The 18,221-nt window shown below is 42.8% G+C and overlaps 1 protein-coding gene across 1 annotated transcript; it reads left to right on the top strand.

Moving 5' to 3' along the window:
- The first annotated feature begins 846 nt into the window (after positions 1-846).
- LOC125506532 (tyrosine decarboxylase-like) lies at positions 847-2,735 on the top strand. Its single transcript, XM_048671330.1, has one exon. It carries the CDS (start codon positions 926-928, stop codon positions 2,489-2,491), a length of 1,566 nt encoding a protein of 521 aa, XP_048527287.1. The 5' UTR covers positions 847-925; the 3' UTR covers positions 2,492-2,735.
- The last annotated feature ends 15,486 nt before the right edge of the window (positions 2,736-18,221 follow it).

Consider the following 18,221-nt stretch of genomic DNA (forward strand, 5'->3'; position numbering starts at 1 on the left):
CTTAGCTAGTTACTGTAACATCACACATTTCAAGACATAATGAGTCTATAGCCTAATAAATGAATTCTTTCATGATACCACTCATATGTTACTACCCACTATGGAGGTAGTAACATAGACTAGTAACATCGGCAAGTTACTACTCTATGTTACTCCCCACTGTCAGCAGTCTCAACGCAGGAGCTCGACAAATGCGGCCTGCCGGAACAAAGAACATAGGAGTTAGCGTTGTCGGCACGTGACACAAAAAATTTCCGAGTTGATTCATGAGTACCTCAGCATAGTTCCTATGAGCCGAGTTTATTACCCCCTCCGGTCCTTTTTAGTTCCCATATAAGATTTGTCTGAAGCTAAGCCTCGTCAGCTTTGACAAATTTTATAAGAAAAAATGTCAACATTCACAATGTGAAATCAATATATGTAGATGCGTCATGGTTTAAATTTTCATATTGTATAACTTTGGCATAGTAGATGTTGATATTTTTTCATATAAATATGATCAAAGTTTATGAAGTTTGATTTTAGACAATTCTTATATGCAGAGTAAAAAGGACCGAAGGGAGTATCTTTGATGAGTTCCCTTTACCTGGCCCTCAGCAACATGCCTCAGCCGAGTTTAGACACACTGCAAAGAGCCATACTCGGCTTACATTGTTTTTGTCGAGGTCCCGCAGTTGACTCGGCAAATAGCCAAAGACGTGGGCACTCGGCAACGACAAATTTTTCAGTAGTGAATCGACTGACGTGTTCCGTTCTTATTTTTGGGTATGGGGCAACTTACAAATTGAGAGTCCTATAAATAGCTTCCGAGGTAGCTCGGGAAATGGCACCAATTCACACCTCGGACGTTGCCAAAGCATTCATACCATTGGTGTGGTTCAGGCAGTGCATTGGCGTGTAGGGCAAAGTCGAGTGCATTCCACCAATGGCCCCACGTAAATTCTTGGACAACATGACTGGCCAAAATGGCATCGTCCCGGTGGTGGTCGTGGACACGGCGGAGAAGAAGACGCAATCTCCCAGCCTGCTTGACGCTGACGAGTTCCGGCGTCAGAGTCACCAGGTAGTTGACTTGATCACCGAGTACTATGACCGCATGGGCGACTACCCCGTGCACCCCAGCGTTACCCCTGGTTTCCTCCGCAACTTGCTCCCCCCGGACGCACCCTTCCGTCCGGAGCCGGACGCGTTCAGCTCCGCGCTCAAGGACGTCCGCGACATCATCCTCCCGGGCCTGACGCATTGGCAGAGCGCCCGCCACATGGCGCACTTCCCGGCGTCAAGCAGCACCATCGGCGCCCTAGGGGAGGCGCTCACCGCGGGCATCAACGTCGTCCCGTTCACATGGGCCGCCTCACCGGCCGCCACCGAGCTTGAAATGCTGGTCGTGGACTGGCTCGGAAAGGCGCTGCACCTGCCGGAGAGTCTCCTCTTCGCCGGTGGTGGCGGTGGAACTCTTCTTGGTACCTCTTGTGAGGCGATACTCTGCACTCTTGTGGCCGCGAGGGACCGGAAGCTCGCCGAGATCGGCGGGAACAGGATCTGCGACCTCGTTGTCTACTGCTCCGACCAGACACACTTCGCCTTCCGCAAGGCCGCACGCATTGCCGGCATCCTGCGTGACCACTGCCGCGCCATACCCACGTGCCACCACAACATGTTCGCTCTCCCGCCCACGGAACTGCAAGCGGCCATGCAGGCTGACGTGGAAGCCGGGCTGGTGCCACTTTTCTTGTGCGCGACGCTGGGGACGACCCAGACGACTGCCGTCGACCCCATCGGCGAGCTGTGCGCTGTCAGTGCACCACACGGCGTGTGGGTGCACGTGGACGCCGCCTACGCCGGCTCCGCGCTAGTCTGCTCGGAGTTCACCCACGTGATCGACGGCGTGGAGGCCGTCGACTCGTTCAGCATGAACGCCCACAAGTGGCTCCTCGCCAACAACGACTGCTGCGCCATGTGGGTGAAGAAGCCGAGGGTGCTGGTGGCGGCGCTCGGGCCGGAGCAGGATTTGATCCTCAAGGACGCGGCATCGGAGGGGCACAACGTGGTCGACTACATGGACTGGACCATAACGCTGACCCGCCGGTTCCGCGCGCTCAAGATGTGGCTCGTGCTCCGCTGCTACGGCATCCAAGGCCTGCGCAACCACATCCGCAATCACGTCCGCATGGCCGAGGCATTCGAGAAGATGGTCAAGGCCGACGAAAGGTTCGAGGTGGTGACGGACAGGAAGTTTGCGCTGGTGTGCTTCCGGCTCCGGTCCCCGGACAAATTCGGCGGGGCCGACAAGCAGGCGGCCAACCAGCTCAACCGACGCCTCCTTGAGGAGGTGAACGCTGCCACCTCAGGCCCCTACATGAGCTCGGCAAACGTAGGTGGCATGTTCATACTAAGGTGTGCCATTGGAAGCACACTCACAGAGGACCACCACGTGAGCGATGCATGGAAGGTTGTGCAGGATCAGGCCACCATAATCCTTCGTCATTGAGATGGAGATTATCTGGAGCGTGCATACAACTTGGGTAAGTAAGGTAAATAAACATGCAGCTCTAAGTATAACTAAGCTACGTACTTGGTCCCAAATAATTTGATGGTGCATTGAATCATGAAAATTAATATATTGTACTTAGTGAATCTTGATGGAGATGCTCAATGTATGTAATGATGTGATGTAGTATAAGCTACTAGCTGCATTCCCTGACGTGTGTACATGTTTTATTCGACCGTGCAAGCTGGAGATATTATTGTATTATATCATTACACTTTCCTGTTTGCAAAAAGGGTTCGGATCTATTATAAGGACGCTACCATTAGCAAGAGTGCTAAGCTATATCAAAAATAATAAACAATTATAAGGACGCTAATACGTACCGAACATGCTCCGAATAAGGACCCTACCGTGAACAGGCCCACAGGAGCGAAGAGCGAGCGTTCGTGCTGGTGCCATTCGGCCGTAAAGCTGGATTTGCACCTGACCTAAAATAGCTAAAACTAATGAGAAAAAATGTTTCCATCCTCATGAAAAAAAAATCAGGGAAATGTCTGCAAATTTCAAAAATCTAACAAGACACATAAACAACTTGCCAAAATATATATCATATTTTTTCCCGCAAAAAATACTGCCACCAAACTAACAAAATTCATATATGTAGAACAAAAGACACGAATAACTCATAGAAAAATAGAAAACAGCTCATCCTTGTATATGGTCTACAAAAATACCATGTAATATGTTATAAAAAGTTGCCAACAAGATGGTACAAAAGGTACCACTTATGTATGATCTTAATTAACATGTACTTAATATAAACTATTTGTTTAAAGTTGTCATACGAAAAATTAGGATGCTACCATGAACATATACTTGTTACCAACACAAACTAAAAGAAATTATGGATCATATATTAATCCCAATAACCATCCAAGAATTCAAAGAATTTGCCATGCCGAAAGGAAGTATCATGTACAAAGCTGCCTTGCAAATTTCAGATAAATAAAACTACAAAATATTTTGATAAAAAATTGTCATCCTATATAACAGAAGACACGAACACTTGATGCCATGATAAAGATTGGTATATTTTGTTTTGCTAATTTGCCATACCTGACTCCTCTTTTGTACTCCCAAGAGTACATACTCTCACTCTTAATGGATGAGGTTTAATGAGTGAAACGAGTATATACCTGATACCAGCGAGTAACAATCGTGCTAATTAGCAAAACAAAATAGCTAGTTTGTTTGCATGCGTAGCTACTCCCTAAAATAAAGGAGCGTGTAGGTGCTCATAGATTGCTTTAGGCGGATAAGGCTGTTAGCGTCTGGTTGTATTATATTCTCTCCTGATGAGCGGGTGTATGATACCTTATCATTTTTATTTTTTTGGGTGTATCTACTACATATTTTGTGAGGAAGTATATACTTTATATTTTGTTTGAGTACATACAAAACACTTTTGTAGGAAGTATATACTTCATCTTTTATGAGAGTATATGTACAACTTTTTTTTGAAGTATATACTTCATTTTTGAGAGAGTATATACAACAATTTTTTTGAGGAAGTATAAACTTCATCCTTTCTGAGAGTGTATATATGACTTGTTTTCTTGGAATTATATACTTCATTTTGCGAGAGATTATGTACAACAACATTTTTTAGGAAGTATATACTACATATTTTATGGGAGAGTAGACATGACATATTTCATGAGAAAGTTTATACGGCATCTTTTACATGACGTATATACTACATTATCTAAGCATAAACTACATGCATGAATAAATATACTACCTTTTCAAGTATATATTATGATCGTCATGCAAAGAAGTCGCATATATTATTCCTTCACGAGAAAGTATAAACTTCCGGTAATAACCAAATGAAGTTTGTCATACTCGTAAATTCAAAAGGAGTTTACACTTGCCAATTACATCGGTGTATTATTCACCAAAAATGAGTATATGCGTGCATTCTGTGCATGTACGATTACATTCATCTCAATGACAATGTGGCTATATACTCTGAGGAGCTTTACTTACGTTTCATATAACTACTACTCATCAGCAGAGGATATATATTTCCATTACATATAGCTTTGCTACCGATCAACAGCAATATGGTTTGGCTTCTCCGAGCTTTACAAGTCACAACCAACATGCTAGGTATGATGAAAAAAATATGTTAGGCATGCATGTCAGGTATGCACGCATGCATGTGTATTCTGGACATCAGCAAGAACCGCGGCTGTGTATTGCCACTCGTGTGACCGCCGATGTGTGTTGACGACGGAAAAGCTACCAATGTCCATGCCTCCATCTTGGTCGCCATGGCATGCATGGATGGATTATACTGTTTCATTGAACTAACTAGTGAGAGATTCAATTACCATGAATGCACGGAAATTAATAAAGAATCGTCATTATCGTAGTTGTCGCCGGTCAGGCCAAGCGAAGGTAGCCGCATCTGTTGTCATCGCCCGTCAGCGATGACATCATGATCCCCGTCGCGGTAGCTGGCCAGGCGAAGGGAAGATAGCTGCATATCTTTGTCGTTGTTGGTGATGTCGTCGTCGACGATGTCGTTGCCGTCGCCGCCGCTGGTCAGGCCAAGGGATGGTACGTAGCCGCATCTTGTTACGGTTGCCCTCACCGCGGCTGTTTCCATCACCGGTGCCGTCTCCGTCTCCGTCTCCAGTGTCGGCGGCTTCGCGGACGTCGTCTGCTGTGTTGCTGCGTCGTCGCTGGTACGGTGCTGTCCCCAGCCATCATCGTCGCCGTTGCCGTCGCTGGTGCCAACGTTAATGGTGTCGTCGCCGTCGCCATAGCCGGCGTGTCTCCATTTTTCTGTTACACGAGGACGTGATGTCAAATGGAGTCGTCGTTGAGGGCATCTACTCTACTATGCACGCGATCTATGAGGTACCAGACTACCAGAGTCCCTATTAACATGGACGGGCAAATAAATTTCAAAGCAGTGCCTGTGTTTTTTTTTTTTGAGGGGAGGGGGGGGGGGGGGGGGGGGTTGAGAGAACTCCCCCACCTTCAGTGCGTGTGTGTGGATATTATCTGGTTGCTATCTCTTCACTTAAATGATAAATCAATTAAATCGGCACTGAAGAAAAAGCGACAGCTGGCACGGGAGTACATACTCCTGAGAGTACTAACCCATTTTCCTATATATATCCAGTAATTTCATAAAAAACAACAAAAGATACCAAAAAAATGCCATGACCTAGGTAATAAAACTACCACATAGACATATTGCACACAAACACATAAATTGCCCTGAACATCAAACACGAACTATTGAATCATTTCAATTGTTGAAAAAAATCTCATGTAATGAAATGTGAAGTTTAAAAACTTGCAATGCCAGTTTCTATGTGACAAACATGTTTGTGTATGAATGTTTCGGATTGAACAAAAACTGATCAATGGCAGTCATTTTTTCCGCATCAACTCCAATGAAAATGAGAGATACAAAACTTGGTAATCGCCACCCAGGAATACTATACGCTTGAATTTCTCCCTTCTACCACAACCTCATGCTAAGGTGTGCCATTGGAAGCATGCTAACAGAGGACCAGCACGTCAGCGATGCATGGAATGTCACGCAGGATCATGACTCCGTGATCCATCGTAATAAGGCGATTATCCAGAATTCACCTGCTACCCTATGTCCTAATATGTATAAAATCAACAAGAAATGACAGGGACAAAAAAAAAAGAAGAACCAGAGCCAAACTTGATTATTGAAAAATCTGATCCATGTAAATCCCTTTCAAAATATCAATTCATTTAATTTTCCATGATCAAAACTAAACTTGCCACATATTAATAGTGTTCATTGCCACCTTGACATAAGTATGGAACCTAATTTTGAGTCCATGCATTTTATTGTGAGGAAAAACCTGCAATGTCTATGCAATAAAACAAGCCAACAAGATCAGTGATTGGTTGTCACTCTACTAGGAAATATGGAACATGTAAAACACATCCAAAAGACCAAAATGGTTACGTGGCACATGAACATAAAATGAACTTTAGATTTACTAACACTATAGGAATCAGCTAATTTGCCGTTTGTGATGCTCTTTACCGTCAACTTGTTGCCTGGATTGACGGCAAAGATAAACTTTGTCATCTGCTTTTTTTACACACGGCAAAGAACTTACTTTGTCGTCTGCAAAAAAAAGCACAGATGGCAAAGTATGTCTTTGCCCTTTGTGGGTTTTTTACAGATGGCAAAGGGCTTCCTTTGCCGTCTGTAGAAATAATACAGACGACAAAGACCTACTTTGATGTCTGTATTTTTTTACAGATGGCAAAGGAAGCCCTATGCCGTATGTAAAAAAACATCGAAGGCAAAGAGAAAGCATAGCCCCACGGATAGATCACGCGGATCGGATACTGACAGCATTAGATCACTCACGCATCCTTCCCCACAGATTGATCACGCAGCCCACCCTGAAGCCCCACTACCACCATGATCTCCGTCTCTCCTTATACGGCCCCACCACACACTCTCTCTCTCTACCTTATACAACACAACCCTCTCTCTCTCGTATCTTCCTTATCTCTCTGACGAACCGAATAGGAGGCCGCCACTCGCCCCACCGGCAGCATCTCCAGTGACCGATCTCTCTCGCTCACCCTCGTCTCTCTCTCCCTTTCGTGTACAGGAGGCCTACCATGGCCGCGTGTCCAGAGCTACACGCCCTCCCCCCCTGCCGTTTGACCTCGCCCCCAACTGATCCAACCCGTCTTATACCTGTTCCCACCCTCCTCTGCTCGTTCCCACCATCATCTGCCCATTCACACTGGTCCTCGTCGCCGCGCCCTGTTCGAGCCGCGAGCAGAGGAGGACCCCGCTCTCTGCCTCGTGCGCGGTTGGCGCCATGTTCGAGCCGTGATGTCCCAAGCCCGACCGGTGTTTGACCTTGTCGCCGGCCCAGCTGCTTCTCCGTACTCCAAAAGAACATGAACTCTGAATAAAACAGGAAGTAACAAGCTGCCATGTTTAAAGAAAATATGTTCGAGAGAACACAACAAAGAGGCAGTATTGCTGACGGCAAAGACGCCAGACTTTTCCATCTATTTTTAGTCTGCTTACGGCAAACAGGTAGTTCGATTGACGGTAAAGTTGTCGTCTGCCCGACGAAAATCTAACGGCAAAGTAATTTTTGCCGACAATGTCTTTGCCGACAAACTTTGTCGTTGGCTTGCTGGAGACAAAATCTTTGTCGCCTGTTTTCACGCGTCATTGTTGTCTTCGATACAAATACGGCAAATTACCTTATTCCTGTAGTGTATTGGAAGTTGATGTAGTATTGGCATTAAAACAATCACATAGAATCTAACATTTAGTACATGAAGTTGCCATGGTCTAGACATTAAAACCTACGTATACACATAAAAATTTTGCCATGGTGTAGGCATTAAAAGTACCACATGATATTTGAGGGACTTGTCTAACAAATAAAGATCGGTAGAAAAGACTATATATGCACATATTTTGCGAGAGGTGCATACTGTGGTGAAACCTATACATGCACACATCTTAGGTGTGTGTGTGTGTGGGGGGGGGGGGGGCTATAATAACTATGGAATTTACAGAATTGACTATGAGTACGTCACAAACCGCCAAATTTAGATTTGTTAGTGTAAGTTGTATTGGGAATCCGAGCGTGTTGTGGCATTCATCTCGCCATGTAGATCAAAGTTTCTATTCATTTGCCCAGGCCTGGCTTAGTATGAATTTTGGAAACTTCGGTTAATTAAGGTTGTTGTACAATTTATGAATAACTAAGAAATATAAGCCGACATGTTTTGGATAACACTAAATGAAGAAAAGAAAATAAGTGGGCAGCCCCGTTATCCCAACTATCTAGTGCACACACGGAACCCTTACGCATAACCAACGTATCGATGTCGCCGCCTCTGCCTAGGTTTTTTATCTAATTCCACACCATCACCATTTTCACCTCAGCCACCGTCTAGGCCAGATAATACGAAAGCTGGCGACCTACAACCATTGTCCAAGGGAAGCCAACTAGTCTCGACCTCGGCCTCGATCTATTGCTGCAGAGATCCGAGACATTACTCTAGAGCGGCGCTATTCATCCTTAGCCATAGCCGTGGTAGTATGGCGTCTTGTGGAGAGGTGTTGTATGAGCTTCTCCTATTTGCAATGGGTCTCCATATCAATATATTGTACTGTTGGTCAAAAAGTATTGTACCTCGTGAATCAAAAGAGATGCTCCACATATCTAGTTATGTGATGTAATCATCAGAAATTGCTTTTGGAGGACGAGCTCCATGGAGGCCTCCAAATGCAAATTTTAAAATTCATGAAAATTCATATTTTTACATGTCAAAAAATTCTGGAAAAACATACAGAGATAGATAAAGGCATACTGCACAGCTGTGTAAATTTTTAGGACGAAATGCGTTGAGGGCTGTGCAAAAAAAGACTACTCTAAGGCTTTTTAACATAGGATATTATTCATCCTCACAGACCTTTAATTTTTCTTTTTGTACATGTCACATTTCAATGTATTTCATCCTGAAATTTTATACATATTTGCCTCACATCCTTGTTTACTTGTACAAAAAATTCAGATTTTTTTAAGCCGAAATTTTTGAATTTTGAATTTTTCAAAGAAAAACGGCCTCGAAGGCCAAGAGCCAAAATGCCATTCTTTGTACTCGCTTGTATCTAATGATGATATGTACTTGATTTATTCAATCATGCAACCGCCAACAACACGAGTTGGATAAATTATTATATTTTCAATTACTCCCTTTATTTATGTTTTGCGTAAAATTGTTTGGATCCATTACAAATGGCGTGCCTATAGCTCGAGCGTGTACTCTCTTGACTTTTTTCACCACGTCAACGCAAATATTTCCTCAACCAAAATACATAGCGCACTAGTGTCCCTCCTACTATATCACCTAATTTTGGCTAGAAAAAAACAAAAAGTATCAGAAAATCTAGAGAACTATTCATCTAAAGTTCACAAGCTACCCTATATCCTAAGATGTAAGAAGGATCAACAAAAAATGTCAACACAAAAAAGAAGAATTAGAGCCAAAGGTGTCATCCCCTCTCTCCCTCACTTCCCCATCTTAAAAATCTGGATTGAAAATGTTGATGCATGACAATCCCTTTCAAAATATCAATTCATTTAATATCCATGATCAAAACTAGACTTGCCTCGTATAATGTTAATTTCCACCTTGACATAAGCGTGGAACCTAGTTTTCTCTCGATGCATATTATTGTGAGGACAAAAACTACAAAGTGCATGTTGTAAATCAAACCAAATAGATCAGTGATTGATTGCCACTCTAATAAGAAATCTGAATCATGGAAAATACATCCAAGAGGGACCACACACAAAATGGTTAGGTGTCATCTATAAAAAAAATCATATGAAAATATATTGCACTTAAGTAGGATTTACTGAAGGAAGTTGATGTAGTCTTGGCACTAAAACTAGCACATACAATCTAACGTTTAATACATGATGTTGCCATGATCCATGCATTAAAAACACGCTATACACTTAAATATTTGCCATGGTCTAGGCATTAGAAGTACCACATGATATTTTAGGGACTAGTCTGACAAATCAAGGTCCGTAGAAAAGTCAATAAATACATATATTTGGGGAGAGGTGGATAAGGTGGTAAAAGTTGTATATGCACGCATCTTAGATGTGTGTGTGTTGCAAGGGTAGGTTATAATAACTATGAAATTTTGTAGACATTGACAATGAATACATCATGAACTGTCAAATTTGTTGAGTGAAAATCATCTATTAATTTACCCAACCAGGCTGCCTCTAAATTTTGTAGACTTTGTTTGATTATTGTTGTTGGATAGTTTGTGAAATAATTTAAAAAATAAGCCAGCATGTGTTTAGATAGGACTGAAGGAAGAATGGAAAATAAGAGGGCAGCCTTGTTGGTCTCTCAATCATGTGCACACATAGAACACTTGCGCATAGACAACCCATCGAAGGCGCCGCCTCTGCCTAGGTTTTTCTTCTTCTTCGAGTACCACCGTTTTCCTCATGGTCGCTATCTAGGTAAAACAACATACGAGTAGGCCGCCAATAGCAGCTGTGCAAGGGAAGCCAGCCGCTCTCGTCATCGGCCTTGGTTTGGTGCTACAGAGGTATGAGACTTTCTTTTGTAACGGCTCTATTCACCGGTAGCCATAGCAATATTAGTATGGTGTCCTGTGGAGGGGTGTTTAATGAGTTGTTACTATTTGCAATGGGTCTCCCGATTAATATGTTGTACTTGGAGAATTGATAGAGATTCTCAACATATCTAATGATGTGATGTACTTGCTTGTATCTAATGATGTGACGTACTTTCATTATTCAACCAAGCAACCGCCAACCGCACAACTAGGTGATATTATTATATTTCGCCATTATTCTATTCATTTATTTATTTTCGCAAAAAATACATTGGATCTGTTACAAAGGCCGTGCATATTGCTGGTACATATGCCTGATTACCATCTGGGGTGTCGCTACATACGTGTTGTATGATGTCAGCGCGCATACAAGGCCGTTCAGCCTGCAAGGAAATTCAGCATGAGGAGTGTGAGCTGAGGCACACCTTTTATTTTATCACTTGACTTTTTCACCATGTGGGCGCAAATATTTCCTCAACCAAAATGCATAGTGGACCTGTTTCCCTCCTACTATATCACATAATTTTGGCTAGAGAAAACATACTAAAAGTTTGAGAAAATCTAGAAAACTATTCATCTAAAATTCACAAGCTACCCTGCTATCTCCTAAGATGTAAGAAAGATCAACACAAAATGTCCACAAAAAAAAAGAGAAGAATTGGAGCCAAAGGTGTCATCCCCTCTCTCCCTCACTTCCCCATCTTAAAAATCTGGATTGCAAAAGTTGATGCATGACAATGCCTTTCAAAATATCAATTTATTTAATATCCATGATCAAAACTAGACTTGCCTCGTATAATGTTAATTTCCACCTTGACATAATCGTGGAACCTAGTTTTCACTTGATCCATATTGTGAGGACAAAAATTACAAAGTGCATGTTGTAAATCAAACCAAATGGATCAGTGATTGATTGCCACTCTAATAAGAAATCTGAATCATGGAAAATACATCCAAGAGGGACCACACACAAAATGGTTAGGTGTCGTCTATAAAAAATCATATGAACATATATTGCACCTAAGTAGGATTTACTAAAGGAAGTTGATGTAGTTTTGGCATTAAAACTAGCACATACAATCTAACATTTAATGCATGATGTTGCCATGATCCATGCATTAAAAACACGTTATACACTTAAACATTTGCCATGGTCTAGGCATTAGAAGTATCACATGATATTTTAGGGACTAGTCTGACAAATCAAGGTCCATAGAAAAGTCAATAAATACATATATTTGGGGAGAGGTGGATAATGTGTAAAAAGTTGTATATGCATGCATCTTAGATGTGTGTGTTGCATGGGTGGGTTATAATAACTATGAAATTTTGTAGACACTGACAATGAATACATCATGAACTGTCAAATTTGTTGAGTGTATGTTGTATTGGGAGTCAAAGTCTGTGGTTGCATTCGTCTGACCACATAGATCAAAATCATCTATTCATTTGCCCAACCAGGCTGCCCGTAAATTTTGTAGACTTTGTTTAATTAATGTTGTTGGATAGTTTCTGAAATAATTTAAAAAATAAGCCGGCATGTGTTTAGATAGGACTAAAGGAAGAATAGAAAACAAGAGGGCAGCCCTGTTGGTCTCTCAATCATGTGCGCGCATAGAACACTTGCACATAGCCAACCCATCGACGGCGCCGCCTCTGCCTAGGTTTTTCTTCTTCTTCCAATACCATTGTTTTCCTCATGGTCGCCATATAGGTAAAACAACATATGAGTAGGCCGCCAATAGCAGTTGTGCAAGGGAAGCAAGCCTCTCTCGTCCTCGGCCTCGGTTTGGCGCTACAGAGGTACGAGACTTTATTTTCTAACGGCTCTATTCACCGGTAGCCATAGCAATGTTAGTATGGTGTCCTGGGAGGGGTGTTTAATGAGTTGTTACTATTTGCAATGGGTCTCCCGATTAATATGTTGTACTTGGCAAATTGATAGAGATTCTCAACATATCTAATGATGTGATGTACTTGCTTGTATCTAATGATGTGACGTACTTTTATTATTCAACCAAGCAACAACCAACCGCACAAGTAGGTGATATTATTATATTTCACCATTATTCTATTCATTTCTTTATTTTCACAAAAAATACATTGGATCTATTACAAAGGCCGTGCATATTGCTGGCAGATATGCACGATTACCGTACGTCTGGGGTGTCGCTACATACGTGCCATATGATGTCAGCGCGCATAAAGGGCCGTTCAGCCTGCAAGGAACTTCAGTGTGAGGAGTGTGAGCTGAGGCACACCTTTTATTTTATGGCTTGACTTTTTCACCATGTCGGCGCAAATATTTCCTCAACCAAAATACATAGTGGACCTGTTTCCCTCCTACTATATCACATAATTTTGGGTAGAGAAAAAAAATACTAAAAGTATGGGAAAATCTAGAAAACTATTCATCTACACTTGACAAGCTACCCTATCTCCTAAGATGTTAGAAAGGTTAACAAAAAATGGCAACATGAAAAAGAAGAATTAGTCCTAAATTTGTCATCCCCTCTCTCCCTCACTTACCCTTCTTAAAAAATCAGGACTGAAAAAGTTGTTGCATGACAATCCCTTTCAAAATATCAATTCATTTAATGTTCCATGATCAAAACTGTACTTGCCTCATATAATGTTAATTGCCAACTTGACTTAATTATGGAACCTAGTTTTGAATCTATGCATCTTATTGCGAGGAAAATTTTACAAAGTCCATGTAGTAAAACAAACCAAAGAGATTAGTGATTGATTGCCACTCTAATAAGAAATCTGAAGCACGAAAAACACATCCAAGAGGGACCACACACAAAATGGTTAGGTATCGTCCATGAAAAAATTCATATGAACATATTTTGCACTTAAGTAGGTTTTACGAAAGGAAGTTGATGTAGTCTTGGCATTAGAACTATCACATACAATCTAACATTTAATACGTAATGTTGCCATGGTCCAGCCATTAAAAACTAAGTTATACACTTAAACATTTGCCATGATCTAGGCATTAAATGTATCAAATGACATTTTAGCGACTAGTCTGACAAATCAAGCTCGCTAGAAAAAGACAATACATACACATATTTGGGGAGAGGTGGATAAGATGGCAAAGGTTGTATATGCATGCATCTTAGGTGTGTGTGTTGCATGGGTAGGTTATAATAACTATGAAATTTTATAGACACTGACAATGAATACATCATTAACCATCAAATTTACCTTGTTCAGTGTACATTGTATTGGGAGTCAAAGCATGTGGTTGCATTCGTCTAACCACATAGATCAAAATCTATTCATTTGCTAGACTGGCTTCGTGTGAATTTTCAAGACTTGAGTTAATTAATGTTGTTGCATAATTTCAGTAATAATTTAAAAATAAGCCATCATGTGTCTAGATAAGAATAAAGGAAGAAAATAAAATAAGAGGGCAGCCCTTTTGGTCTCTCTATGTGAGAGCCTAGCATAATAGGAATGATAAACTACTCATATCAGCAAGAAATGCCTTTTTCGAGAGCCCATCCGAAAAGAACTCCAAAGTTAAGCATGTTGGGCTTGGAGCGATTTGAGGATGGGTGGCCGGACAGGAAGTTGATACCGGATGCGCATGAGTGAGGACAAAGCGCGCAGGAAGGACTACTGTTGGTCTGTGGGGCCAGCCTAGATCTCGTCAGACGTCATGGACAGGAACAGGTGGCTGTGGCCGGGACGTCACGGCCTATCTTGTGCATGCGTAGAACACTTGTGCATAGTCACTGCATCGCTGCGACGTCCTCTGCCTAGGTTTTTCTGCTTCTTCAGCCACCAATGTGTTCCTCACTGCCGCTAGCTAGGTCGAACAACGTAGGTGTCGGTCGCAACTGATACGTATCCAACGTATCTATAATTCATGAAGTATTCATCCAATGTTTACAACAATTTTATATGGTTTTGGTATGATTTGAATGGAACTAACCAGGAATGGCAATGTTTCCAGCAGAACTACCGTGATGTTATTTTTTGTGCAGAAATAAAAATTCTCAGATTGGCTTGAAAATTTATGGTGATTTTGGACAAAAAGGGACCGCTGAACCTTCAAGGAAGGATCAGAAGAGCCACGAGGACACGACAAACTCAAGGGGCACGGCTCCCCCTAGGGCATGCCTACCGAGCTTGTCGCTCCTTCGTGGGCTCCCGTGACATGAAAGCAACTCCAACAATTCCTATAAATATCAAAAACTCCAGAAAGGAACATAGAACTCCCACGCCGCCGTCGCAAGCCTAAGTTCCGAAGTGATCTCATCTAGAGCCCTTTTTCTGGCACCCTGCGCGTGGTGGGGGGGGGGGGCATCACCGGAGGCCATATTCATCATCCCTACGGTCTCCATTACGAGGAACCCTCACAATCGACGCTCGTCTCCGCCATCCCCAGTGCTCGCTCGCGTCATGAGGAGGAGCATCTGGAAAACTATTTGCCTACAATTCATATGCTACCCTATCTCCTAAGATGTAGGAAAGATCAACAAAATTGGAAACACAAAAAAAAGAATTAGAGCCAAAGTTGTCATCCCCTCTCTCCCTCACTTCCCGGTCTAAAAAAGCAGAATTGAAAAGGATGCCTAGCAGTCCCTTTCAAAAAATATCAATTCATTTAATATTCCATGATCAAAACTGTACTTTCCTCATATAATGTTAATTGCCACTTTGACGTAATATTTCAAGCACTAGTCTGCAAATCAAGCTCGGTAGAAAAGGCTATACATACACACATATTTGGGGAGAGGTGGATAAGGTGGTCAAAGCTATATATACACACATTTGAGGGTTACGTTGGTCTTCACATAGGTTTTCGAACCGTCAAACACAAATTTTTGGCTGACATCAACCCCTATGTACCTGAAGGGTTCAAAAAGTTGTCAGGACATCACATATATCTAACACGCACAAAAGGTATGGTGTTGGCAACATTAACTTACTGTTGTTGCCACTGTTTTCATGACAAGATGAAAACTCTTTTATGATTTATTTCCATTGTCCATGCCCCCCCCCCCTCCCTCCCCCCCAAGAATAAAAATACAAAAAGGTTCGTGTAAAACCATGTAAACTCTGGGTTACATTGGCAAACTTTGCATTTGTGGGATTTTTATACATGTGCTTGTGTACTTGAGAACATGTAAACTTATGAACTTGTGCTTGTGTGCATGAGAACATTTGCTTCTGACCTTGTGATATATCACTACTAGGAAAAGGTCTACTAGTGGCGCACCTGTTTTGCCTACTAATGGCGCACTACAGGTGCGTCACTAGTATCATGCCATTAGTATTTTTTACTAATGGCGCACCTCTGGTGCGTCATTAGTATCTGGTATACTAATGACGCACCATGCAGTGCGCCATTAGTATAGCTCACGGTGCGCCATTAGTATGCCTCTTACTAATGGCGCAATAGTGGATGATGCGCCATTAGAGTCCTTTTTGCAGTGCGCCATTAGTGTGCTGAGTGGTGCGCCACTAGTATGAATATTAGGGATTATTTTTTTCTTTTCTGATATTTGCACATGTTACAAAACATATTACTGCACATAATATAGAGAGCACAACATATAAACAACAGATTTATCAAATACAATAGAAGATTAGTCTTCGAATACAATTCATCATATTAGTCTCCGAATTTAAAATACCGAACAAGGTTAGAACATTTCAAGTCTCGAAACCGCGAGTAGCGAGTTTGTCTTCACATTACAAGTCGATATCGATCATCTAAACTACCATCACATAGAAGAGAGCTGCGGTCATCACGATGAGCATCATCGCGATGAAACTGGTCTTCATCCGGTTCCTCCTCTGCTCCCTCCTCTCTCCCGCTAGATAGCGCGCGTATCTAACTTCCGCCTCCGCCCTAGTGGTGTACCCTTTGTAACTATTACCGCTGAAACGGTGAACCTGTCTCCGACACTCCTCCCAGTCGTCGTAGACTCCGGGAACCTTACCCTTGTATACAACATACGACGACATCTCTATGCACTAGCCAAACAAAACGTTAGTAACAATTCACAGACAATACATAAGCAATATATAAGTATGCAACAAAAGGATCGAAAAAGAAAAGCAACACATTAACAACACGATTCATGGTCCTATTAATAAATAGCATCGATTACATATAAGTTGAATGACTGTCCAAACCAAAGAGACATACAAGTTCATTAAAGTTTAATTACAACATGAGCCAATCGATGTTTCAGAACTACACATAGCATCACTACTTTCGACTCGACTCAGGGACCGGAGCGTGGATGAAGCCGCCGTCTCTCGTGATGGTCATGAAATCGCGGGCGTTGTCAGCCTGCATATGTAGCGTTGTGTCTATCTCACTGTTGGACGGTTGATATCTGAGGAAGAACTGCCCCGAGGTACGAAGGACATCTTGATGGATGATTTCCGCAAACTCCGACTGGATGCGAAAGAATTCTTGTCTGATGTCCGCGTCCTGGATTGCCGACAATCTTGCGGCCCAATATTTGAGATTATTTGGTAGCAGAAGGTGATTATGGTCCCGTACGATCGCCCGCATGTGATGGAGGGCGTAGTAGGCATCCTTATGACCGCCAGGCGGCTGCTTGATGCAGGGGAACGTCGTAGTGTGGGCGAACACGTGCTTGCCGTACCTACGAACTGGCCTGGTGAAGGTGCCTCCAGATCTGGCGTAGCCGGGGAGAACATCATCAAGAACTTTCTTGATATTTGTGTAGTCTTTCTTCGACTGACGGTCTGAGTCGAAATACATGGCCATGGAATATTTCGGGCTTAAGAGGATGAGTGTGCAATGTGTGTCACTACACAAAACACAGAATGTTAGAAAAAAAAGAACGCTCGAAATCTAAGAAATCATATGTTACGGGGCGGTGAGGGGATGACTTACTCGGGAAAGTAAGGCACGAGGAAGTTATCCTTATCTGGGTTCGCCAGAATGATGCCTTCGAGGTAAGAACTCGCGACTTGCCGGTCCCCAGCGCTGCCCAAGATCTTGGCACGCATGTAGAAGGGGTCGACTATCACGATGTCCGGGGTCTTGTCTCTAATGATCCACATCTCGATACTCAGCGAAAATAGCCGAACGAAGGTGTGGTGCAGCGGATGAAGGTTAAACATAGCGAAGATGTCATCAAACCGCAGGACGATCGTACCCCCGATGGCGTTATCCACAAAGCCCTTGCCCTCTGGCACCTTGGCCACGAAAACCGGGTATGCCACATCATTCTCGGAGAGACGCCGCTTCTCCAAAGAAAGAACATTGTCATGCAGACTCCGCATAGCACCGGTTGCAGCATTGAGCAGATTAGTCGGTAGCATCGGCCTACCCGCCACATGCACCCTCCTCAAGATATCCTTAGGTGAAGGTGGACCGTCCTGAGCACGGATCGTACTCGGTGCCGGCTGGCTGGCACCCTTGTTACTCTTTCTTTTTCGTCCCTTCTTCTTATGTTGTAATAGGATCGAGTTCTGCTCACAAACCGCCTTCTTGAATGTGTT

The sequence above is a fragment of the Triticum urartu genome, chromosome 5, assembly GCF_003073215.2.
Source record: "Triticum urartu cultivar G1812 chromosome 5, Tu2.1, whole genome shotgun sequence".
Lineage (NCBI taxonomy): Eukaryota > Viridiplantae > Streptophyta > Magnoliopsida > Poales > Poaceae > Triticum > Triticum urartu.

Excerpts from the sequence above, each read along its gene's own strand:
- LOC125506532 (XM_048671330.1), top strand. The coding sequence starts at position 926 with ATGGCCCCACGTAAATTCTTGGACAACATGACTGGCCAAAATGGCATC.